The sequence below is a fragment of the Ostrinia furnacalis genome, unplaced genomic scaffold (genome assembly GCF_004193835.3).
Source record: "Ostrinia furnacalis isolate ACB-3 unplaced genomic scaffold, ASM419383v2 OfSCF5843, whole genome shotgun sequence".
In the NCBI taxonomy this organism is placed as follows: Eukaryota; Metazoa; Arthropoda; class Insecta; order Lepidoptera; family Crambidae; genus Ostrinia; species Ostrinia furnacalis.
The window spans coordinates 91,394-119,101 of record NW_021136082.1 but is presented as its reverse complement, the minus strand read 5'-3'; the positions used below and the strand labels follow the sequence as shown (position 1 = coordinate 119,101).

Genomic DNA, 27,708 nt, shown 5'->3' with positions numbered 1-27,708 from the left:
ATCAAGCGAGAAGCTCAAGACCGAACGAGATGGAGGACTGTTGTGGACGCCCTCTGCCCCATCTAGGGGACATAGGATCATAAGTCAAGTAAGTCATTTAGAAAAATATGTTTATGAATATCTTCAAACATCTAGTTTGAGATTAAAAGATTTGTACCTACGTGTGCAAGGTTAATTTAATAAAAATATGCCTTCCGCATCTTTGCTATCAATGGTTCGTCTCTTACACTTTGCACATGATTTACTGACACTTTCAAGCAACTGTGGCAGACCTTGACGGTGGCACTCTGCCAGTCCTCGCTTTCCTTCAGTGGCAAATATTTAAATGAGATTAGTAACAGTTAGAAAGCTTATTAGATATGCGCATTTCGCCCTATTTGGAGACTAAGCACCGAGGACTTACCAGGTAAACTGGGATCTAACTATGTTACAGTTGTGAATATGTAAGCGACTCGGCGAGAATTATAAGCTGGATTGTTTGTTGCTTTTGGAGAATCTTGCTTGTTTTGTAATATAACAGGGATTGACTATTCATTGGGGGTTGTGAATTTTAATAGTTTTAGGTATAGACGAAAGATTGCTTAACTTTACAAGGTCATTCTGACTTTAAATTGACATGCCGTGCAGGTATTATGCGATGCCTGCTCCTTGAAAAAAAAAACGATTAACGAAATTATTCCATTAAATATTTGGATTTATTTATCATCATCAGTCTATTTTAAGAGTTTTAGTTACGTTCTGATCGTAAAGACTTGTTTTATCATCCAACCAATAGATACTGCCAGGATATTATCTTCTTAAGTTCATCAAGCTTGATCAGTTTATCTAACTACCCATATAATTTTAATATACCACATAAAGATCCTAAGGTTATTTAGCTGTGCCTAAGTTTTCAAAAGTTGTTTGAATGGTCATGAAATAAATGAATTGTTCAATCAACACGATTGGCATATTGACAGTACATTAAACAAACAAAAAAGCACTCAATACTCAACAATACGGCAGAAGCTATCGCCAATTCCCAAAGCGAGGGGTCAGCAAAAGAACAATAAAGTATAAACCAACGGTGGGCCGTGCTGTGTCGCAATTAATAATGTTTTCGCTTCAATAATTCACACGGCCGTGGCACACTTCGCCCGGGCACTCTGGGGTCGGGGAACCCTTTGTCATCATGTAAACAAAAATAGAAACAAAAAATGTAAATAAGACTCGCGTTTTCTACTTAAGTACATACTATGAACTCCTCATGCTTCTTTGTCATCTCGTAGGTAGATTACAATGCAAGGTGCGTTTGCGGGTTCAAATCCTGCTGGAGATAAATAGTAGTGTGACACAAGAATATTCGACTTTCACCCTAATTTCGTGGTCGGTTTCGCGAAATCCCTCATTGCTCTGCGACATAAATGGACATTAGTATTTGTTACTTTGACTTACTTGACTTATGGTCCTATGTCCCTTTTATGTCCCTTTATTTGTTACTTTGAGGTATCTAATATTTATTACTTATGGTCATCAATTTATCTGGTCCCCATATACAAGCTTTTTTAACCTTTGCAATTTAAATACCTTATAAAGTACGCTGTTAAGTAACGTTTTAATGCAATAATACTTAAAACAAGGAAGTATTTAAACTCCGTTGGCCAAATATCGGAAATAATTGACCTCAACTTTAGGAGGGTCAAGAAGAACAAGAACATAATGATTGTACACTGCACTGATAAACACGTATTACTAACTAATGAACTTATTGTATTTTTATAACCATGAACTAATTGACATTTCCTGCATTTAGGCGCAACTACGACTGGCTCCCCGCTAATCCCCGCTAAATTTTGTTAGTGTGTGCGTGCGCGCCGCATACGAATATTGGCGCGCTCACATACAAACCGCGCTGGGTGCGTTTCTATGAAGATGACCTACTCATTTGTATTTACTCTGATTTATGTATTCCTGCACGAGTGAAAGAGTTGATCATCAATAGGAAAAGATGGTGAGATCTCATAAGGCGAGCAAAATCCGCCCACAACAAATGACTACTCATGACGATCATGACCACTTTGTCAAGAGTGTGCCGGAGAGTAGGGCAAATGGGAACAGGTAAGTAATTACGGTAATTACTTTAACCGCCTCTGTGGTCTAGTGGTAAGACCACCTGCTTCAGACGCAGAGGTCCCGGGTTCGATTCCCAGTTCGGTTTGGTTGTTGTATTCCGGCAGTTAGAGGTTCTAGCCAGTTCCGCCGTGGTTGAGGATTCCGGGTGAAGCTCGCTTCCACCTTCGGTCTGATCATCACTTACCATCAAGTGAGATACAGGCCAATAGCTTCCTCGTTGTGGATAAAAAAATAAATAATTACCGTATTATTACTTAAACTACAGCATCTTGCACCTATTTAAAATTGCATATTTATAAATGTCTAGGTACGTGACAGTGGGAATGAAAGGTCGCACGCGCACTATCACGACTGGGAATAAGAAGATTCCTGTCATAAAGCTAACTAAGTCAAGTCATATCTTTAATAGGCTACTGTTTGGATGATGTTCTAAGACAAATTCCACGAAACTCGGTTATTTAGAGACTGTTATAAAAATATTTAAATAATTTCTGTACAACACGCATCATCGCCTTTGCGAAATGTCAAGGACTGCATCTATGAGCAACACTTCCTTTTTGGATGCAGACACATTTGTTCCTTTTTGAATTAGGTCACTATTATTTTTACGTAGTTATTATGTGATTATTATTGTAATTTTGCTAACGAACTGTAATAAGGATGTTTGTGTCGACTCACGACTTGCAGCAATTTCTTATTATGAAGCGGATTACAACTGTCTACATGCATTATTTCGATGTTAAAATTAATAACGAAAATTATATGTATAACAATATAGTATCTACCTACATAGGTAATTCACTTCTTTATTTATCATGTACGAGTAAGTATTCTCTGAAAAATATGGCTATCGCCACAGATGTAACAAGCACATAGTTTTGGTTATTTTAACATCGGCTACAGATATTAAGTCTAAATTCCATGATCTATCATTTATCACAACGAAAAGTTAAAACTCGCATTAAAACTTGATCCAACTATGTACAGTCAGCGTCAAATAGTTCGTGACTCCAAAGTGGTTCTTCACACACAACACAACCTTATTCAAATTGTAACAAAGACGTGTTGCGAACTTTTTGGCTACTTTGGGTGATGATAGCTGACTGTACCCGGAACTTAGTTAATTTCGGAAGGGCCCTTGCAATTAAGTGGTAATTAACACACGCATGTAGGGTAGCAACAGAGAAAATACAAATGAGTAGGTCATCTTTATAGAAACGCACCGAGCGCGGTTTGTATGTGAGCACGCCAATAAGTTTAGCGTGGACACAGAATAAGTAATAGTACAGGTACAGAAGGATTACTCCGCAAGACGATTTAAATAAATGCGAGTCTTGCTACGACGCGATAAAGTGGAATTCAGCTCGCACAGCACTACGTACCTACAATTTTATTCACCTACAAGTTTTGTCTCTTTCTATCGCGTGCCTATGAACTCTTCTTACGCTGCTAGGGTTGCTATGCTGTCTAGTGAAAAAATAGAATTAATCTACTTAGGTATTTGTAATGAGGTACGTATGTAGGTAAGTATTAGTGTTATTTTACCTTTGTAAAAATAACATTTTAAATATACCTACTTAGGATAAAAAAGTACTTATTTTAATACAATGTCTTCATTCATACCTATTTTAACATAAGACAAATAAATTAAACATACCTACTATCACAGAAGAAAGAATGACATCATACCTACCTACTTACTACGCAAAAGCTTGTCGTAATTTGGTGTATCGTTGTTACTCTTCCGTTTCATTTACCTACACGGAAAGGTAATAGTTAATATTTTAACGATAAAATTCTTAAAACATCATAAATTGTATTCAAAAGAAATTATTTATTAAAGGCAAAACATCAAGTCCCGACGGGCGTGCGCGTGACACTCGACTGATATAATACCCGCCGGCGGGGCGCTCCGCTGTAGGTAATTATCGGATGTACCGCGCGGAGTGAGCCTGGCCTGGCGTGGATTAGCGTCGTGTTGCACCGAATTTTGTCAGTGTGTGCATGCGCGCATACGTATTGGCGCGCTCACATACAAACCGCGCTCGGTGCGTTTCTATGAAGATGATCTACTGATTTGTATTTACTCTGGTAGCAATTAAAAGACTCGCGACACCGCACGCAGTTTGGTACACTCCACTAATGATCCGTGGCCGACGGGCTTAGATTAACGATGCTGAACGATTGATTATGGTGTGTGTAAAGTAATTATTTCGTTTGTTTATTTCACTGATTGCTTTATTGTTTGTTCCAATTTAATATTGTCTTGATATTCGATTCAAAATGTTACCTAAGTTGAATATTGAGATTTAATAGACAAGTCATGCCTAGAGTGCATGAACTTGGCTCGCAGTTTTAATACTAGGAATAGGATGAGATAATATATTACGATCTTGTAAGTAAGTGACTGACAAAGTTAACTGAGTTTCTTTCGTGCTCTGAAAACATAATATTTTAAGTTGTATCAGGGGTAGACGATTTGTTTAGTCAAAGTTTAAATTCCTTTATTTGCATAGGCTATTAAAAGTAGTGCTTACAAATTAGTTTAGTTAGGGCGTGTAAGTAACGTTATCGCTTTACATGACATCTGATAACTTTGATTAAACAATGCAAACTCTTACGATCTCATCTTGGCAACTTTTTACATGAAAATGTTTTTGGTTGGATCTACAGTTTCTCAGTATTGAAACTATGAAAGTAAATATTTTGAAAAATACTCGCAAAAAGTTATTTTCTATTTCTCACATCCACTTAATTCAATATAACTACTTAGTCTTATTTTACAAATAAAAAGTCACATTGTGTGTATGTTAAACACAATTTTTGGCCTTATTATCATAATTTTAATGAGCACTAGTGTACATATTGTAAGTGTGTTTCACTATTCGGTGGCAATTGCAGCTGGGCACATCCAGAGTACCAATTAGGGACCTGTGTTTTGAACAAATACAACGCGCCTAGCGCCTTGATGAGATTCTGTTCAAATGGTAACATTGTATGGAAGGGGATTGCATGAATTGTGTCATACACCGATAAGCACCTACTCGTAATTTTCACTATTTAAAAAAATGGTAGACTGGAGCCTGAAACTAAGCCTTCAAAAGGCTTGCAATTTTCAGTGAACCAGGCTACGCTATTTTGGTCGCTAAGTTAATCTAAACACTGTAAAGCAAGCTTTAGATTACAATAACTTGACAAAGACTTAGGCTGAGATAAACCATCTCACTTTAACTTTAATAAATGTCAAAAATCTGTCAAACTCCGCACAAAAAACGCCGGTTATTGTTATAGTTACGGTTTAAGTAAGTTGGTGCAACTCAGCCTAAGAAAGTAGCTAAATCTTATGTTTTACAATAAAAATACTAGAAAATGACATTTGACTTTCAAAAGCGAACTATTTGAAAGCAACTACAATATTTAATAATGTATTTGCATTAGCTCATCAACAATATTGAGCTCTTTACTTAAATAAAATAAATAATAAATAATAATAAATATCATTAGACATTTTACACTGCGCTTCTAGTCCCAAACTAAGCAAAGCTTGTACTATGGGTACTAGACAACGGATATAAACATACTTAAATACTTTTTTTTTTTTTTGTAAATACATACTTATTATACATAGAAAACACCCAGTCCAATACAAACAAATATGTTCATGCACACAAATGTTTGTACTGTGCGGGAATCGAACCCGCTACCTCCGGAATAGTAGTCCGACTTACTTCACCATTCAGTATAAAAAAAAAACGCTTTATCATTACAGTAAAGCATTTATCATTTAGTATGTAAAATACTCTTGTACTATGTCAATAAATGAAAATGAATGCGAGGTAAATAGAGTATTCACAAATAAACTGTGTCCAGCAAATATTAGTATTTACTATAGACTCGCCTGTGAAATGAAATATTTCGTTCGTTATTTTAATATTATTTACTCCTATAAAAAGTAAAGAAACTCTACATGCGAGAAGAACTTTACGAATCTCGGTCTCAACACACAAAAGCGCTTTTTATTCGTCTTGTAAGTTGTAATAATCACGTCAAAAGTACATCCCACGCTATTCCAAGAAAAATTAAAACTGATTTAAAGTTACTATAGTCCTGTCACGGGACCGGATTATTCCCACTTCTCGTTCCCACCGCTGCAACTCCTGTGTAGCCAGGATCTACAGCTTGACCGCCAATAAAAACCCAACCAGTGAAGGTCAAGTTTATCCCGGGGGAAAGTCAAACTGTCAAACAAAAATAAACAATAGTCCTTTTCCATACAATAACTTCATAATGCAAGTGTGGAGGCTCAGAGCAATCATCTATTTCCGCGCTGGCTCCTTAAATTAAAGCTCCCGCATCCGCCCAAATGAAATCCAACCCTTCTCCCTTTCATCAAGGTTCATAACACCTTACCACGAAAGTTGCATGAGGATGTATGGCAAATGCATGGCAAACAGCGAGCTGCAATCAGCGGCCCGTTAAGATGGCGTTTAACTTTATCGCAGTTATTAAAGTTCGCTATAGTTGACAGTTATGGCGTTTTGCTTGAAAATAAACAATAACTTTGCTGCGAAGTTTCTAGGATTACGTTTGTGATTTTCAGGCTTAATGTTTGCCTAATTAGCGTCAGTATTGGAATTTAATTCAACTCTTTTGAGAATAATTTTGACGAAGTTTGGGTAGTGACGTTTTATAAAAAGAATGCGGTATTGCCGCGTTCTTAAAAGCTGTCTTGCTAATTTGAAATAATAATATTACTTAAGATTGGATGAAGTAACGGCACTGTGTTGCTGTAAATTAACAGTAATATTTCGTAAATTATTTTAACTATGCACTTTAAAATCGGAAGATCTTTACGATATTAAGTTAATTCATTTGACACCTCACATGATATTTATAAATAAAAAAAATTTTGTTCCTTTATATCACCAAACCAACGATAGTTCCGAATTTCAAATTGAAATAAGTATTAAAAAAAGTTTAGTCTTTTACAAAAAAATATCGAAACTGAAAACTACAGTTTCAGATTTTCATAAAACGAGGAGGAGGAGGAGGATACTTACTCCCATTTCCACAGATTATCAAATAAAGCGCATTTAGCCCAGTTAAAGCGTTGCTAAACTTTTAGGCCCACCACGGTTCCTTGTGAAACACCTAATAATTGTGAAGCTAGTACACTTCGGCTAAGCCACGACTGGGGCGTCGTGACAAGAAACATTGATGCAACGTGCCTCGAGTTTTGATGTTTTAATCTAAACGCTCCTTTATAAAGTTAGTGATGTTATTTAAATACAGGTTTAGGTAATCGATAAGATACCAAAACCTATGAAAGGGGCTTCCCTTTCATAAATTTAAAATACTGTTTAAATAAAGATCAGCAACCAATATTTATGTCTGAATTGCCTTCGTAAATAATAAGGATTAATTTTTTCATCTTCGTCATAATTTTGTAACACCTTGTATTACATGGAAATACTTAGGTACGTTTCTTATCTATGGCTCTTAGCAGGTTAGTAGTATTAATATCAATCAATCATGGTATAAAGTTGCTCTTAAAATTAAAACGCAAATAAATTTACTCCATTTTAATGCATTATTAATTTTGTTAAAATGTTTTTCATTAATATTTCTAAGCTCGTCGTACCATGAGCTTTTTCCTTAATCGTTAATTTTAAGATTATTTCTGGGATATCAAAAACAAGTTGTCAAGACGCCTACTTATAACAGTAATGATATAGCTTAGAACACTGTGTGTTGTTTTGTCCACATCATTTGCATATTGCGCAATATCGCTTGACCTTCACTCCTAAAAGTCCAATAATGTCTAATATATCACAAATTATGTGGTCGTTTATAATGTGATTGTTATCTGAGTAGGTATACATTTTTAAGGAATTAACTTACATAATAAATCTTCACGTGACCATATTTTTATCAAGGAAAAAATCTGAAATTAAAATTGTCATTATCATAAAAAATGTTATGCAACCAACGTGATGCTAATAATGTTTAAAAATAAAAATACGTACATTACAAGTCTCAGTCAGTGATAGGTACTTATTTACATATTAACCGATTATAATTCTAATTTTAACATAATCTGTAACAGTGAGCATAATCTGCAATAGTGAGAATAATGCTGAAACAAAATTAAAACGAGCAAAACAATGCTCAACTGGGTTTATTGCTTCCAAGCGCGATTAATACGAAAGAGAAATCGTAATTCTACACACTCGTTGCAAAAATACTACAATTTTTTCGACAGCTTATTATCACTGCCGCAATCAACATTCTTGCCGTTACAACATACCTACAAGACCGTCTAGCACGACGATTTTAAATTCAATTACTTGGCTATAAAAAATAATAAAACCTTCCGCGATATTATCTCAACGAGCAAAACTTTATCGATAGTATTTCACGCGGCACTGGGGCCGTGCCGGCGCGACAGGTGCAGTGGCGGTGGTCTATCGATAAATTGTATTTTGATAACGTACAGCACTATGCTGCGGTAGAAGTGGCCTTATATCCGAGTCCTAAAGTAAACGTTAGCGTAAACATGTAATAAATCGCCGGGCTGTAGGGATTTATATTATGAAGTTAATCAGAATTTTGTGGGAGCACTAAAACTAGAGCGTTTCGGCTGATTGCCTTATCCTACTTATGCTAGGTACTGAGATAAAATTTCATGTGAGCATTTAGCTTCAAATGATGCCAAAACTTACGCAATTTATTCGGCTTATGGACCTGTTTTATTACGAGCTTTACAGCATCATTTATTTTAAGAAATGGAGTTTTTAATCTTGATTCCTGAGAAAACGACGTAATTAAATAACCAAATTTTTAGTCCACACTGCGCTTAGAACTCTATGCCCTCCAGCAATCTCAATTTGATTGGGAGCAGCTCAACCAAAGTCTGCCAATCACAGCTGTTGATCCAAGGAATGAAAAAATTTCGAAGAAGCAACAATAACTTCTAAAAAAACAAAAAAAGCTTAAGTCACGTTATTATTTCTTTTTTTACTTTATGCCAGTTCTATCCCGGTCCTAACTCTGTTATACCTGGCTGGACATATCGCTAGGCCAGTCCAATATTTGGGCAGCGCAATATCGCCGATATTGCACCCAGAGATTACGTTTGGAGAGCGGATGAGAGATACCGAAATAGATTCGTGAGCTCCAAGCACGATCCTGATTGTGATCTATGTGAAATGAGGGTATTTTTTTGCAATTATTTACTTGTTGAGACATGGTTTTAAAATGCAGGTTTAGGGCAATTTTGTAGTTTCCTGCAAATTATTGTTTTCCTCATTATGTTTCTAAATAATGAAGGAACGACAGAAAATGTAATTTCCGTTCTTGCAGAGGAATATTAATTTTATTTTGTTCATTTGGTGCAATCAAATCAAATAAATAAACGAATGAACAAAAACAAAATAAATTTACCAGTAAAAGTCTTCAGTATAAGGTGACATTGGTAATTTAAGTCGTATTAGCTATTTACTAAGAATTCAGACTATGAAAAAAAAGATGATCATGTTTTATATTCAGACTACTAAGAAAATAATGATCATGTTTTCAACTATGCTATCCTAAATTGTTTGTAGATATAAATTGTTCACGCTCATTGTGCATGATGCAAAATAAACCCAGACTTATAAAAGCAAAACAGAAATTGCAAAAGAAACTGATTTTTTAATGAAATGAAATGTCACTAATATGTAAAAATAAAGTATACTATTTATTACGTCTTTGTCCCATCTAATAATACAATACCTAGACGAAACATAATAATATTTTTCAAATAAAAAATAACAACTTTATTACACTTTAGTACAAATAAAGACAAATAAGCGAGCGCAAGCTAAGCTTTTTACCTATGTGGGTAGGTGTAATAAAATAATAATGTGCTAGCAAAATGGAGTTTTGTTGCAAATAAAAATGCACGAAATCAAAATCTATGAGTTGGTTGTCGAAAACAAAGTTATAATGTTTGTACGCGTAAAATATTCAAACTAACTTTTTCGGAAAATGTATTCGCTGTTTCAGTGTTTATTTTGAATATTAAAATGCGTTTGCTTTTTCTATTTGAATGAATAACATAAAAGTTATAAATATAAACTCGTATGGTGGAAGTGATTTATTTAATTGGAATCGCCAGCTGTCGTTATTATTGTTTTGACTAATTAACGGTAGTTTAATGAGCTACTTATGAGTCCTCAAATGATCAATAAAAGTTAATATTATTGACAAATAAACACGCATCTAACTAAATTAGGCATAAACAGTAATAGCATAATATCATATTTCTAAAGAAATAGAGAAAAATTAACAGGAAAATCCAAATGTTGAATATTTCCTACTTCAAGCTGCTAATTTCAAATGCCAGCTGTATAAAAATTAATATAAAGATAAAGTTTGTGATATTTTTCTTTATAAAAAATGCAAAAAACTTTCAATGGGTAAAATGGTGGCTCCATTAAAAAAGCCTTCAGGCGAAAAGTAGTTTCATAAAGGTAACTTTTCCTTTAAAATATCTCGGTATTAGTATTTGCCTGCACTGTGAAATATTTTTGTATTTCCTGCTGAAAACGCGAGCTTGAAAAAAGGACTTCTATCTATACTAGTATAAAACTCAAAGGTGACTGACTGACTGACATAATGATCTATCAACGCACAGCCCAAACCACTGGACGGATCGGGTTGAAATTTGGCATGCAGGTAGATATTATATCGTAGGCATCCGCTAAGAAAAGATTTTACGAAACTCCACCCCAAGGGGGTAAAACGGGATCCACGCGTACGAAGTCGCGGGCGGCCGCTAGTTTAGTATAAAATCTAAAGTCCTAATAAGAAAAATAATAAAACATAGGTCCTCTATAATAAAAACATACCTTATTCCTAGGTGTTGATAGACTTTAGATTACATAAACTACGTTTTACTTCACATTGAGAAACTGTAAAATTATGCCAGAATTTGTTGGATTACTGTTTCTTTACAATAGTAACATTATTTATAATCGCCTATTGTTATGACCGCTGAAGAACTAAAAGTTCGTTGTTTAATGCCGAGTTTTATAGTGGGATCCATTTTGTAATACTTTATTTATGGTGCATTATTTGAAATCTAATTACCGCTTTATGATTTAAAAGGTTAATATCGTTGAATAGTCGCTTACATTGTAATAGTATGTTGTTTTTATCACTACAAGCATTGCAAAGGTCATATTTACCTATAGCTGAACTTCGGCGTATTGCTTATTTTTAGTGAAAGCCTGTTTTTAGTGATTTGTTAACTCTCAAAGAAATCAGAATTTTTGATTCAATATTAGTTACTGCCTACTGAAATGTGATTTAATTTCCTTGTTAGATTAAATGATCTAGAGAAAAGGTACCAACTGGCACCTTGCGCCACTTCTATCGATGTGTTTTAAATTCACAAATGTTAAAATGGCTAACTGCTTACTTTAAAATTGTCATCTTCTTTGAATGAATAACGCATCTATAATACTATTGAAGACCCTAAAATTCTATTTTTCAAAGAATTCAGTCTAACCTCGCGATGACCAAGTACCTAGTCATCATAATAGAAGCACAGAAGTCCCGATTCCCAAAGGAACCAAGAAAGAAATCAAAGAGCTTACCTTTCAACAGCAGCACGTAGTTCTTCTTATCGTCTCCGCCCTTAGGGTACTCCCAATCGATGTCCAGACCGTCGAAATTCCTGTCCCTCAGGTAGGGGATGGCAGAGTAGATGAAGGTCTGACGTGCATAGCGGGTCGCTGACATCTCCTTGAACTTCTGGGTGCCGAATGACCAGCCACCTGGAAGGAAAAATACCTTAGTTAAAACTTTGCTTATAGCAAGTTTATTTTTATATTTTGTTCGTCTAGACTCACGTGTCACATGAGTATCACTTGGGATTGTTTCCCGTCAAAAGGTACAGCGGTTGGAAGAAACTTCGAGAATAATGATGATATTGTCACCTTTTTATTAATATGCATCTTTATGCAAATGCACGTAAGTCAGCCGTTATAATAGTGCTGTTATTTAAAGTCTTAAATTGCTTCTAGAAATTTATCTGAATTGCAATGGCCAAACTAATTCTTATGAATATTGCGTAAACATTTAACATCGATGAGTAAATTCAAATAATGTTTAATCAAGGCATCAGGGTCACTAACCATTTAAACTGTTAACTCTGTTATTAGTGCCAGTTAACATAACAAAGTAAATTAAGCAAGTTAATTTCGTGTTAAAAGTTGGCAAAAATGTGCATAAAATTCGCAACAGCGCGGCGGGGTATAAGGTCGCAATTTTCGCCGGGAGAAAGCGGAGTCAGGTTGGCCGAGTGGTCTAAGGCGCCAGATTTAAGCTCTGGTTCCCGAGAGGGAGCGTGGGTTCGAACCCCACACCTGACAAATTGGTATTTTTTTTATTTATTTTTTTTCTAACTGGAGACAAAAGACACAAAAACGCATCAAGCCAAAACTGCCTACCCATTGTCATAATAACATTAAGTAAATTGGATTTTTTTCAATGTTATCATGCGACTGGTATGTGATAAAGATACGAACTAATGTTGCCAACGCAACGTTTAACTATGCTAATTTATTAATGGATATTGTACCAACCTACTTAGTCTATTAAACGTTTAAAAATGCCACTTCATCTAAAATAGGTACTGAATCTTTTATCAAGTCGAAATTAACATTAATTTGACAGAAAGTAATATAAAATTGATTAGCAAAAATAGTCTTAATAATAAAAGACTAAGATTCAACTTCGAATAAAGAAGGTAGGACGAAAAAACTTCCTCGGTCCATATTTTTGCAATTAACCTTCCATAATAACCGGCACTAATAGTCTTAACTCGACTAACTTAACCCTACAACGATCGGGCTTACTGAGCTACCGTTTAATAAATCCGGGTTCCGAAAACAGTGGAATTTATTAGGAACCATTAGCTCAATCTGGGGCAGATTAGCTAAATTTCAATTTAGTAATGGAGGAGTTATCTGTACAGAGTAATAAATATTCACTGATCACTTTCGAATCGTCGGCCAAGGCTGGTTGCTCACTGGTGCGATGCAACCTATGAGTGGAATATTATGACCGTTGGTATTGTTAGCAGTAAAATCAAAAAGGAATTTTATAACACGAAAATTTAAAAAAAACTGTTTTAAATTGATTTCATTTATCTCCATAATTGTTAATTCAGAAGCATAAACCAAAGGTAAACTGGATGAGAATGCCTTATGGCATTAAGTTCGCCTAATGTTAATATTTTTGGCATTGAAGTATAAATAAATAAATAAATAAATAATTTATATCGCTTACATAGCTAGTAAAGTTTTTTAACAAAAAGTTGCAAGTTTTCTTATTTTAGAACTAAATGGCTTTATGTGAAAGAATATTATGAAAAATACATAACGCATGAAGGATGTGAGACTTGATTGAAATCACAAGAATTGCGATCACAAGAAAAGAAGAGAAATTATATGATCTTCAAGCAGTTGAATAAAAATATCAATAAGTATAAGTACGAGTAGTAGTGGGCATCCAGGCTCTTCCCACGACCTTTACCAGATCCGAACGAACGAACGAACGAACTTCATAGGCAGGCAGGTGTGGTAAAATATTGTATATTCATTAGGTTTATAAATCTAAGCTTTTACTTAATCTAAGATTTTCTGAGCGGCAAATAATAATGTGGGCTATCGTAAAATGTGTATTAAGCCTTATTTCTCGATTAGTACGTAAATAATGTAAGAGTTATATCAGAATCTAATTCGGGTATACATAATTCAGAGCCTTCATTTTGCTGATTGGTGCTTAATTATTTATCTGTCGGATAAAATTTGGGTATTAACGTGCGAATTTGAGATGAATATTATATTTTGAAGATAAAATATTCTATTGCCTTCCCTTTCTGATGACTGGATCATGTATAATGATTTTTGTCGTTATTAAAAGATCTATGCAACTAAAGACATTAGTAAAATGGTTATTTTATGTTACATTAGCACATTAAGATCTAGATTTAACCTTAAGATCTCTTTTAATCCCCACGAAATAAGAGTGATTTTAGAAGTTCAGCTGTTACGCTTCATGTACTCATAAGAAACATCTGCAAGACTTATAAAAAACTAAAACAATGTGATCCCATTTAGGTACTGATCAAATTTTCTATTCTTTCTCACTGAGCAAACTAATAACGTTGAGCTAACTCCATTATTGTCGAACTATGTAACCCATATTAGTCAAAAGTTAATGGCTATAACAAAGGCTCGAGCAACTCAGTTTCCGTACCAAAATAATGGTGTGAAATCAAAAAAACATCGATACATTTCACATAAGCGTTGCGACATACAGTGCACTTGTGAAAAGCGCTCGGTTTTTGCCAGAGCTCCCTGAAAATAGGTGAAAACGGCTTTGTTGTGTGGGAACGCAGCCACGGTCGGTTCGCACGTGCTAGTGAAGAGGTACATCGATATGTTATGTAAACTTTACGGTTCCGTTAAGGGTTATGTACAGGATTGGGTTGTGGAGTGACTCGCGTTTTTGTTCTTGTCTGAGTGTTGGAGTTTTTGTATGAATAAGTTATGTAATAATAATAAAGATAATAAGATAACTTTGTGTCCCAGTTATTTTAGCTCGTTAATTAAGTACTTCATTACTGTTGGATATAAAAAAAATATTGATTGATTGCTAATTACCTTGATGAAGAAGGATCATGCCAAATCATGTAAAAGTATGCTACCTACTTAATCAATATTATGTTATTTCATATTAAGTAATAATAACAGACATTTCTAAATAAAGAAACGTGTTTTATGAAATGTGTAGGAAATGTATAAAGTAAGGTCATATCAATGCAAATAATACTTGTTGTTACGTCAGAAGTTGTCTCATGTCTATGACAAAGTTATTATTATTACTAACTATTAAATAATTGTTTGTATTAAAACAAGTTTTGCATAAGGTTTGAATAAATTTATAGCTAAACCAGATATATGTATGCAAATCAAGTAGTTATCATGACTGTCATTCGAGAAATGTATTTTTTATGGACAATAAGGGACTTGATTCTCTCTGTAGATAATCATTATTTTATACACATGCCATTAAATAATCCTTAATTGCTATAATAAACTGCATATCTTCAAAATACTACCGTAATTTTAAAAATGTTTAAACAAATATTTAAACAATCAACATTAACATTTAAAACAGATAAAATCAAATGTTTTAACATTTTTTGGATACTTCCTCTAATAAAAATATTTATGTCCATGTGTTAGGTTTGAAAAAAGTTATAATAGTTTCAGAAAAATCTAGAACTCTAATCTAGCATTTAGATGCCTAATAAATAAATAATAATCATTCCTTTTAGCCTCAAAAATATTTTAAAATACAAAATAACATTCTTTAACAACTTAATTACACATGAATGTATTTTATTAATGAGGTATTGTTTATAATTACGTGACCTAATAAGGTATTATTATAAAATAGATACTACTTAGCGTTTCTAATACTTTTAAAGTTAAAAATTATTACGTTAAACGTTTGCAACATTGATATTTAAGGTGTTTATTGATTATCAAATAACAAGGGAACCGGACGGAGGAAATAGCTAGTATAGAGTTCGCAATTACTGAATTACTGGATTGTTAGACGGTGAACTGAAGTGGATATAGAAGCACGCGATATTGCCACGATATTGCATGGCCAATATTGTGTACATTTGAGTATATTGGACCACAGATATTGACCACACACGATGAAGGTCAAAATGATTTTTGGACATTCATAACACTGGTCAACAGTGGTTTTGGTGCCAAGGAACTGTATATATTTTTTGATTAAGGACCTTATACTGGTTGCTTTAGTAGCAAATTTGTTGATTTCCTACGTGTGGTTTTCTAGATTTTGACGTGTATAGAAAAATACAAAATTTCACCAAAATCAGCGTTTTTAATATTTTGAAGTGCTTAAAAACTTTCTTTTCCACGACTTTTGTGAATGAGGTGTAATGGAACTATCACGTTACATCCTCCAGCAGTAATCAGCCATCATATAGCTATCCCATCTGCCTTGGTACCTCTCTTCCAATGGTTTTTAGGTCTTGATAGCCACGCTCTCCCTGTTCTTAGCTATAGCATGCTATAGTGACCCAAGATTCTCTGGGAATCGGTCAAGATGACTGTGGAGGTAGTGCCCTTTGATGAAAATTATTACATCCTGAGTTTTTAGGGCATGTCTCACAATTTCATAGTAGTTACTAGTCCTGTGATTTCCGAAAAAACTTTTAGTAACTTCAACGAAATAAGTCCACGTAAATCGTTCCAAACGTCCATCAAACTTAAGAAATCAGTATCTTTTATTAATATTCTTATTTGTGGGCCATAAAAAATTTACTGCTTTAACCTTTTTTTATGCTGAAACCAGGATTTTTTTTGTTTTTTCCTCACTTTTTCCACTCTGAACTTCATGTTATGGCTTCTTTGACCATTGAAACATTGCCTCAGTGTTCACAGCAGATTATACAAACAATTTCGGGTATCCACGGCTTGAATACAACCACAATTTCAGACTTAAAGTAAGAAAAATAAGCACTTTTTATTAAAATTTTGTCTAAATTTTTGAAATTCTTAACTGTGTGCACATCACAAATGTAACAAATTATATTTGGATCGTTGAGGCAACTTCTTGGCAATGCAGACATGATATTAAAATAAATTTCGTTATAAAAATATACCGATAACATTACAAACTGTGCAACCAAAGTACCGATTAAAGCTAAATTTTAAAACTGAGGGTAGATCCAAAACTACACGTAGGAAAAAAAAAAGAAAAATATTTTTATTATTACTAATACACACCTAATACTAAACTATCAACAGAATCTCGGCACCATTTTCATTTTGATTTTTTGTTGACCAGTGTAATTCGTTCGTTCGTTTCAGCCAAATGACGTCCACTGCTGGACAAAGGCTTGCCCCAAGGATTTCCATAACAACCGATCCTGCGCTGCCCGCATCCAGGTTCTTCCAGCGACCTTCACCAGATCGTCGGTTCACCTAGTGGTGGGCCTGCTCACGATACGTCTTCCGGCCCGTGGTCGCCACTCATACATATTTTCACATAACCATAAAATAATGACGTATACCTTGTATTTTAGCGACTAAGATAGGAGATGTAGGTACATAATATTTATATGAATAGTTACATAATGCGTGTTTACTAGTACACTGTAGATGTAAAGTTTACGAGGATAGATGAATAATACTCGTAGTAGGTAGGTATTATTCGTTCATGCAAAAACTTCTGGACGAATTTTTGTGTTACATCATTATGATCTATTAATAACTAGTTAAGCTAGTTTTTTTTTAGAAATTTACATAAGTATTACATAATGATAATAATATAATAAGTTTTATGTTTCTGTAAATGGACTTTTAGAGAGAAGAGAGAAGAACTTTATATTGATTTGTTTTTGAATTGAGCCGTTTCACAGTACTTCTTATGCTGCTGTTTTGTATGGTTTGCAATAAAGTATCTATCTATCTATCCATCTCAAGAACGTACGATCATAATTACGAGTATACTTCTTTTAGATAAAGTTTACGATTGGATAAAATTTATTGCCACCACTTAAGAACTAGGACATGGATAGCCTTACTTATCCATGGCTTCAGTAACAGTTAGGTTGTCATTCCAGAGTTTCCAGACAGGAAACAGAGCCGCCATTTGGTCATTAGAACTCCATATTTCAGTCTAGAAACTTTGGAACCGTTCATTATGGAATTCCAGCGCGAAGTTAGAACCTAGACTTCAAGCGTAAATTGAATCGGTACGCCATCTGTTGGACGAATGTTTAAAACTGGGATTGAACTACCCAGGTGTGTATTGTAATTTAAATTGCAGTTATTTTTTAAATAGGTTGGCTCTCTATAAATATCTTACCCGAAGAGTGCAGATGCAATCTATGATGAAACGAGCCTGCCCAAAAGATACCTAAGTACCTATGTTATATTTACTTGTAACTTGCGTACATGTTTATCTTCAGTAGGTATTACAAATCATAAATTGCATTGAATGACCTTTCGTGATTGTAATTTAGTGAGGTCGATGTACTTGTAAGCCAAAATGAGCCAATAAATTTTGAGTTACTGTAAAATATTTCTAGTATAATAATAGGAAGAGAGATGAATAAGTTTAACCCTAAGTTTCGAAACTTTAAAAATCTTTAAAAGTCGTCTTATTTCCAAACTGCTGAATGAATGTTTCTTCCAATAACATACTTTTTTCCAACCGCTAACATATCATATTACTTATCTCTCGTTTTTGTCAAAGGACAAAGTCCTCCCCCAACGATTTCTACAAAAACAAAATATCTCGCATTATCCAGGGGGAAGCACCTTTTTTTCACTAGACCATTACTGATTAATTTCGTAGCGGGTCCAATGACAGTTTAATTTCACCCGGGACAAACTTGACCTTCACTGGTTGGATTTTTATTGGCGGTCAAGCTGTAAATCTTGGCTATACAGGAGTTGTAGCGGTGGGAACGAGAGGTGGGAATAATCCTGTTAGACCATTATTGCAAATAATAAGATTTAATTACTTACCAATAGCCAACAAAGTTTTCAGTTTAGGGTTGGCCTTCTTCAACGCGTTGATTCTGTCGTACAACCCGGTCTTGCCATCCTTGGTCTCATCGTTGGACTCGAAGGAGCTGAGCTTGCCCTTCTTCAGCCAGCCGAAGGCGAAGATGATGTGGGTGCAGAGTTCGGGCTGGATGTCCTCGGGCATGAACTTGCCGATCTTGGTTCGGTATTGCGACCAGTTGGTGTAGTAGCAGACGATCTGGAAGATGGAAGACTTTTAATAACCTGTTCTGGAGGAAGGAAAGGAAGTAGATAATAATAACAAAGGAATTAAAAGTGATTTAGAGACTTGTGAGTTGTGACTGCAAAATGGCAATGCCAGATTTTGTATGGAAAGTGGCGTCTTTTTTTTTTTGCGCGGCCATCGACCAAACTTTGTTTTTTGATTACAAAATAGTATAATAAACCAAACTTACTATGGCATGTATGTATACCTCTAAACTCAGTCTGAACTGAGTTACGAGCATTAGAAGTTTGATGATTTTCATACTAGATTTGCTTTTTGTGCGCAAGTTTTGTAAGAAATTGCAACAAAATATTGCGCTATTTTTTATTGCGCTGATTCTGCTCCATATTGATGTCTGGAGCCTTTAATGGATGATATTGTTTGTTTACACATACAATCTCACTATTTTGTTGCAATTTCTTACAAAACTTTGCGCGCAAAAAGCAAATCTAGTATAAAAATCATCAAACTTCTAATGCTCGTAACTCAGTTCAGACTGAGTTTAGAGGTATATATGTCATAGTAAGTTTGGTTTATTACACTATTTTGTAATCAAAAAACAAAGTTTGGTCGATGGCCGCGCGAAAAAAAAAAGACGCCAATTTCCGGCATTGTCTTTTACTATGGCGCTAACATCATGTACGTTCTGTATCTTTTTAATTTCACATTCGGTAGCAGACTGTATCCTTTCGCAGACTGCGAGCAAATTCCTTTTGAGCTCAGAACTTTTTCAGAAACTAAGTTCAAAAAAATTAGGTACTTAAACGACTTTCTCAAAAGTGCTAAAGACAAAAAAAATGTTTACCTTTCGTTTTGGTACTGTTAATCATAAATTTATTGCAAAATTGCACTGACAATTACTATATGAGATGCCACGTTTTAGGTACTTAACTTGGTGAGCACTTAGTTGTAAATTAGCTACAAAACAGAAGATATCAATCAAATTCAAGATTAAACTTTAACGTTCATTTAACTACATTGTTTACAGGCACTTTTCAGCCTGTCATATAAATATTAAGATACAATACCAAAGTTAAGTCTCTGATGACTCAACGACGTAAGTAGGCTTAAAAGTAGCTTTTAAAAGCCCTTCAAAATACCACAAAGCTACGTGTTTGAGATTCAGTGACAGCACTTTCAAGTTCTTGGAATAACCGCGAAGTAATAATTCTCTTTGCTTTATCTCAAAAGCTGTAAATAGGAAAATACTTTAATAAATTCGTACGGGTAAGTGCTTTTTTAGAGTTAAAACAGCAATAGTAATGTTGCCTCTGTCTACCATTTATAATTTTCAGTTTATCTTTATTTTCATTCTAATCTTTGGTAATTGCTTTCAGTTATACAAAAATGGGGAAAGGACCAAAACTGGACAAAAACTATACCATTGACATTTCTACATGTCAATCTTCCAAAAAACAATACGGAACTGTCCAAAAAACTGTAGTCGTTTTGAGTAGGTAAATATTAATTGGTTGCAAAGTGAAGTACCTACCTAATCTTCAGGATACTGAAGCAGTGCAATCTACGAGCCGATTTGTGAAATACACAAATACGCAAATTTGCCGGATTTCACTGACGTGCCATAGCCTTTAAAGGTTGAGGAAACAGGACTTTTAATATCTTTCAACGAACGTATAAAGCCTGTGGTCTTTCTAGGCAGCGAAGGCCAACGAGTTTCTCGTTCAAAAAGCTCAGCATATCCGCGTTGTTAATAAAGTTGGACCAAGTTTGTCTGTGTCACTAGGCTATTAATTATTCTTTTAACTTGCGGTTAGAACAATTAACAGCCTGATGTAAATTGATGAGGGTGTGGTATTGTTGGTAGGTTTTGGACTTCTGTTATAGTGTGTAATGTTTTTATTTAAATCGAAAAAGAACTTCGTGATGAATTGACATGTGGCAAAGTTAATAAGGAAAGAGCATCGGGGGTTTACGTTGCGTTAAAGTTAATATTTATTCATTGATGTCTGTTTAAATAAACGTAAGGACTAAGCTTTAAAAACCAGATGGCGCGGCAATATCATAGAATTAATTGGAAATTTTAGCATCATTAATCACAAAGGATGGCCTTTACCTTACTTATTTTAAATTTTTAGCTTACATAGATGCACCGTATTCCTACAATGCCCTATCATATTATTTCTGTCCCCTGAGTACACGAGGTGTCAGTATTGGTATCAAACACTAAGGCTGAGTTGCACCAACTAACTTTAACCGTGACTTTATCGATAACCGGTGTATTTTGTATGGAGTTTGACTTTTTGAGGTTTGTCAAAGTCAAAGTAAGATGGTGCAACCCAGCCTGAGGCTTGGTAGTAGTCTGCAGGGAGTGTTAGCTTTGTGACTTTTCTGTCCTTAAACTTACTTGCAGTGTCTGATCATCAACTCACCTTATACCCATCTTTCTCCTTATGATCATCAGTGCCGACATAATTGTCCAAGGCAGCGGAATACTTCCCGCTGGCCACGCTCGGTCGGTCCCTGATCTTGGGTCAGTTCACGCTGGCCGATATGACCTGGTCGGTCGATCTGGACACCGAGGATGTGACATCAACTCACCTTGTACCCATCTTTGTCCTTATGGTCGTCAGTGCCGACAGAGTTGTCCAACGCAGCGGAAGACTTTCTGCTGGCCACGCTCGGTCGGCCCCTGATCTTGGGTCGGTTCACGCTGGCCGATATGACCTGGTCGGTCGACCTGGACACCGACGATGTGACATCAACTCACCTTGTACCCATCTTTGTCCTTATGGTCATCAGTGCCGACAGAGTTGTCTAACGCAGCGGAAGACTTCCTGCTGGCCACGCTCGGTCGGCCCCTGATCTTGGGTCGGTTCACGCTGGCCGATATGACCTGGTCGGTCGACCTGGACACCGAGGATGTGACATCTTTAACTCACCTTGTACCCATCTTTGTCCTTATGGTCGTCAGTGCCGACAGAGTTGTCTAACGCAGCGGAAGACTTCCTGCTGGCCACGCTCGGTCGGCCCCTGATCTTGGGTCGGTTCACGCTGGCCGATATGACCTGGTCGGTCGACCTGGACACCGAAGATGTGACGGAGACGGACTTGGACGGCTTGCGGAGTCTTCTTCGAACAGCTAGAAGGGAATTGATTGAGTTAGTTTAGTATCATTAGAAAAATATTTTGTTGTAAGTTCAATAAGTCCTTTTTGAGTTGATGCCCATCTACCAACTGATTTCGTAATAGGTACGTTTAGCTCCTAATTTTCATTCTAATTTAAGGTGTAAGCAGCTAAAAGTTAGTAGACACTGACTGTTTATTTCTTGCAAAATAAAGTTATTAGACTAGTTCATACGAAGAGATGATTCAATTTATATTTGTTTTATGTTTACACGTCAAATAAATACCTATACAAAATTCCATCGATAACATAAATAAGCCGTAACTGGAACGTGGAATTCCATAATTTAATAATCGAAATAAAAAACTTTTCCACGTATTCGGGGTAAATAAAAAACGTAATAACAATCCATACCAGGTTATTTCATTCCCGTAATAAAAAGATCTCGTTCCCTGAGCGCTCAATCACAATGAAATTTCACGAACCAATCGAACTGTACCAAGAAAGGTTTCCTAGAAGCCCTGTTTGCGATCTACCCTACATATTTACTGGGGAAAACATAACCACTATTTTCCAATCTGTTCCGAGTAATAAAATCCTTGCACACTCTGAATTTCTAAGGCTCATGAGGGACACATACCAACTAATAGCTAAACAACAATCACACTCGAAAATAAACCTTATGTTAAGGGACAAAGAACAAGAATACAAGGACGAAACGAAACAATTTTTTGAAATAATGTAAGGGAAATAATTCTTTTAATGGATACAGTCTCACTGTGCTTGAGTATTTCCATTTTTCTTGCGCGTAAACAACATTCTATTACGTCTCAAAAATACAAGATTTCTCAATTTAGTGATTATGAATAAGTAATTTCAAATCAGCGTTAAGCTTTTTTCAGTCTAAAAAGCTTATAAAATACCATTTTTTTTATGCATAACAAGGCACAATATTTCACAAGAAATAAGATTTGAATTTTAAGACTTTAGTAAAATACTAAGTAATTAAAACTCGTTATTTTTAAAGAGCGTTGTTTGACATTTCATTACGCATTGTTCAGAAGAAAATTGATTAAGTACGTATACCATGTACGTGTATAAATATTGTGTTATTCTACATAATATACAACATGCCTAAATAACAATACAAAAAAGAACTGACGGATTACATGATTAATGATTGACACTGAAATCGAACCTGGCCTTTTGTATGTTTTTGCTAACTCAAGAACATTCAGGTTACCTATTGTAATTACACAAAAACCGACAATAAAAACCAATTACGGTCCTAACGCTACAGTGTCACATTTACAGGGGATTACTGTACCTCAAATAATTTTTGAAATATTAACAGTAACTTACAATAAAAGACAATGACCTTTTGATCCAACGTGTACAATTTTATGAGGTGCAGCAATCTACTGTGGAACTTCTAGCATTGTTACTTGAAATTGAATCTAAATATCATCAAATATCGGTTAAAAATGGAGAAAATACGAATAATATTTATACTACTTCTGTCACGTGGATTGTGACAAATGAGGTTTAATTTAGTCTAAGTAATGGGTTATATTTTGATCATTACGTAAGAAAATAATTCATACCGGAAAGAGCAGCGTAGGACGTCCACCCACAAGGTGGACCGACGACCTCATAAAGGTAGCGGGAAGGCGCTGGATGCATGCCGCTACCAACCGGCCATTGAGGAAATCATTGGGGGAGACCTATGTTCAGCAGTGGACGTCCTATGGCTGAAAGGATGATGAGGAAGAAAATAATTCACAAAATACTTACTGGTCGAATCTGAGGTGGGTGCGATGACGGCGACTATAAGAATAATAGTGAATATACAACTCAGCAACCGTGGCGGCCACTGTAACAAAGAAAACAAATAAATTAGTCGACAATGTTAATGAAACCACATAATTTCCTCTCTTAATAACTTCTATTAGGCTTGTATCTTTCATTTTAGGCAAGTTGGCCAATAACTATGTATTGGCTAATTACTATAGCGATCACCCTACATTCAATGAAATGAAAATGAATTTAAAGTCGTCAGCGCACAAAATTTTCAATGAAAACAAAACACAATCGATAAATTTTTAACGCTATAGAAAAGTGGCCAGTGTAATAACATCAAAAAGTTTTTAGTTCATAACTCGAACAGGTAGAGCAGAAAAAAATTGTTTTCTTTTTATACTTATTTTAATAATGGCCAGTGCACCTACCATGAGTTTACGTTAGGTGTGCTCGCTAGCGAGTACGTCAAAAATCTCTATGAAGATTTTGTTTCTTGAAAGTAGCCGCTAGGGGCGCTGCACAATATGTCATACAATTAATGTCATTTTTTTACGTAGTCGCTAGCGAGCACACCTAACGTAAACTCATGGTAAGCACACTGATATTTTATTTTCATGTGCTTTTTTGATACCGATGAAGTTTCATTACTAATTTTTCGGAACACATTGATAGAACCATTTTGCATTCCTAACTCGAAGGAACTTTCCCAACATTTTTATACAAAAACAATGTATAAAAAATGTAGATAGGTTACGTATGTATACAGGAAAAGATATTGCACAGGATAAAGCTCTCAGATGTTAAATAAATAGCAGCCATAAAATTTCTACACTTTACGCGTATACAGCTAACGCGAGATTGTGTTTTTGTTTTGCCACTTTCTTTTTATTTTTGTAATATTTTGTGAGAAATTTCTTTAATTTACCTAACAAAAGTATAACCTTGAGTGCTCAAAAAAAATACTGACGGATTTTGTCTTTTAGTATGTCTTCACATTTATTTATTTATGCTTCACAAAAAAAGGTACAGTCATATTTAAGAACAAATTACAAACCCTATAATCTAAATCGGAACTTTTAACAATGATGACTGGAAAAGTTTACCCCACAGGTAGGTAAGTAGGTAAACTTTTTCAAAACAGACAGAGAAACTAAGTATGATCTTCCAATTTATTATAACGAATATGTAAAGTTTCAGTCGCAATTTCTTATGTAACTTCCACGTAAAAGTTAATAATTCTCACGTATCACTTACACGTAAGCTCGCGCAGAATCCTGGTATTTTTCACCCGGTGCTATCTAGTTGAAACTGGAATTTTCCGGTTGAATCCAGTAATTCCCGCTCAAGGGCAGCCATTATGAGAATAGCTCGCTAAGGAGGATGGAAAATCGCTAAAGCCGTTCGTGAAACGCGGAGAAAATGGATTTTATGAATTTTTAATACAAAATTTGAGTTTTTAATATTATCGATACTGTAAGGAAAAAATGAACAGTGCAGATTCATTTTTTCTTAGTTGCTTTTTTCTAACATGACTCATAAAAGTAGTATGAGAAATATCTTCTTTTATACTTTATTATCCACAACGAGGAAGCACTTGGCCTGCATCTCACCTGATGGAAAGACTCAATAGTCAAATAACTAGATACATATGTTATAGTCAAACCTCGAAGTTCCGGCACTCCTAGGTTTGACTAGTCAATCCTCAGGTCTGACTAGAAGTCTTAGTCAAAGCCCAAACATTTCGGCCTTTGACTAAATAATGTTAGTCAAACCTAGGAGTAACTAATTTGGTAAGGCAAAGGTCGAAACTCAATTTAATGAAATCGGGGTTTGACTAGTCAAACCTGAAATTAAGACTTTAAACTAAACTATACTTAATTCTGATCTCGAACTTATTGCATAGGCGTTACGACGGTCGGTTTTCACGCGCACGCGCAGCTATCTCTTTAGGTGAAGGTACGAGTAACTAAACTTATACAGTACTGAGGTTGGTTGTCAGTGTTTCTAGATCGATCTTGATTAATTACCAATTTTTAGGGTTCTGTTACGGGCTGGAAGACGTAGCGTGGGCAGGCCTCCTACTAGGTGGACCGACGATCTCGTAAAGGTCGCGGGAAGAGCCTGGATGCGGGCAGCGCAGGACCGTGCATTGTGGAAAACCTTGGAGGAGGCCTTTGTCCAGCAGTGGACGTCATTTGGCTGAAACGAACGAACGAACAAAGGGTTCTGTTACCTTAAAGGATAAAGAGTTTACACCCTATTTTTATGACTTCGCTAATGTTGTCTGTCACCCGGCTCGTATCTTATGAATCATTCACTTAAAAAATAAATAATTCAATAAAATACTTAAATATTTAAGGGGGGCTCCCATACAGCAAACGTGACTTGTTGCAGTTTTTTACTTGATATTAATTAAAACGTAAACAGGTGAACCCTTGAAATATTCACATAATTTTAGTTGCATTTTAAAAATAAATCATAAAATTAAAATAAAATAAATATTTAAGGGGGCTCCCATACAGCAAAAGAGTCACACGGAACCCTTCGTGAGCGAATCCGACTCACACATGGTTGGTTTTCTATTTGCCGTCTACTTCTGACCGAGTCTGTCAGTCGTTTCTAGGATTGACTAGGCAAAGCCCGAAACAGATTATTTTAGTTTCGACGTTTGACTGAACCGTTTAGGCACTTCTAGGTTTGACTTAGTCAAAGGCCGAAATAAGAATTTACTTCGGGGTTTGCCTGAAGGCCTTGGTCAAACCTAGGATAGACCAGTCATTCCGCGAAGAGACTGCATATCGACCTTTGACTATGACACATATACTTAATATCATCCATAAATAGAAGTCTGTTACTAAGACTATGGCTTATTATTTACAATTTTCACTTTAAAACTTCACAGTAAATTCAGTTATCCAATGTTACATTCGTACCAATTTCGGGCAGTTGAAATTGCACAACAAAACAAAACAAAACGATTCAGTCAACCCTTCAACGGTTGAATCGAAAGAACTAAGGCACCTATTATGTACATAGCATCTATCGCGATCGATATTGAATAGATAGCAATTAGTATGTGATAGTGATTTCCTTGAATGATTTTGTTAGTTCCCGCATGTGACCTGGTGACCTTTAAGTCTTTTTACTTGAAAGGTTTGTCAAAGAAAGCAAAATTGTTTGAGTACCTTTTTTCTCTTTCAACCAAAGGTTTTTTTTTTGGTAGTTCAAATGATTATCTTACACCATAAATAGATACTATAAATAAGGGCAAAATAGGTACCTCTCAAATGCTAAAACGATTGCAGTAGATATAGTTTTTCATAATAGGGTCCCAGTTCCAATTCCCGTTGACAGGGAAAAGGGGGGTTAAAAAATAACGACGTAAACTTCACAAATGAATTGTTGGCAGAAGCGACAGGAAAGGCAAAACTTTAAACGAGCGTCCTGCAATGTAATGCTTTTTTACAAACTGACTGGTACTTCGCTCGCTTGCATATTGATCTCATCTAACTTCATATCAAGTAAATTGTAAGATTGCATTTTCTTCCTTCTCTGCTGGCATGTAATTGCTTCTATGTCAGTATTTTTCAACTCGTCTTAGAAAAGACCTGCTGCCCAAGACCGCAAAACATAATGGATTAATCATTGAGCTTTGTGAAGCCTTCATATTACCTTTTTTAACGGCGTAGTAAGGACAATCTGTTCAGGAGGGGATTCTTGGATGGCTCAATGAAGATCTCTCGATGGCTTGGAGTGCAAGTGTGGTTTTGTTCCCCAGTCGACGAAGCACATGATGTCGTGCCCTGCGTGCC

The 27,708-nt window shown here is 35.4% G+C and overlaps 1 protein-coding gene and 1 non-coding gene across 2 annotated transcripts in view; one reads left to right on the top strand and one right to left on the bottom strand.

Annotated features, from left to right (window-relative positions):
* Positions 1-27,412, bottom strand: part of Cht7 (chitinase 7) — a 53,248-nt gene extending 25,836 nt beyond the window's left edge. The window contains exons 1-7 of the mRNA XM_028316685.1: positions 27,371-27,412; positions 23,891-23,969; positions 21,912-22,111; positions 21,779-21,878; positions 21,571-21,734; positions 18,747-18,984; positions 11,754-11,933 (exon numbers count right to left, since the gene is read on the bottom strand). Of these exons, the coding sequence (XP_028172486.1) occupies positions 11,754-11,933; positions 18,747-18,984; positions 21,571-21,734; positions 21,779-21,878; positions 21,912-22,111; positions 23,891-23,969; positions 27,371-27,412 (1,003 nt within the window). The remainder of the gene's footprint in view (positions 1-11,753; positions 11,934-18,746; positions 18,985-21,570; positions 21,735-21,778; positions 21,879-21,911; positions 22,112-23,890; positions 23,970-27,370) is intronic.
* On the top strand, positions 12,447-12,530 carry TRNAL-UAA (transfer RNA leucine (anticodon UAA)). Its single transcript has one exon. It is a non-coding gene; the product is annotated as a tRNA-Leu (tRNA).
* Positions 27,413-27,708: the final 296 nt, after the last annotated feature.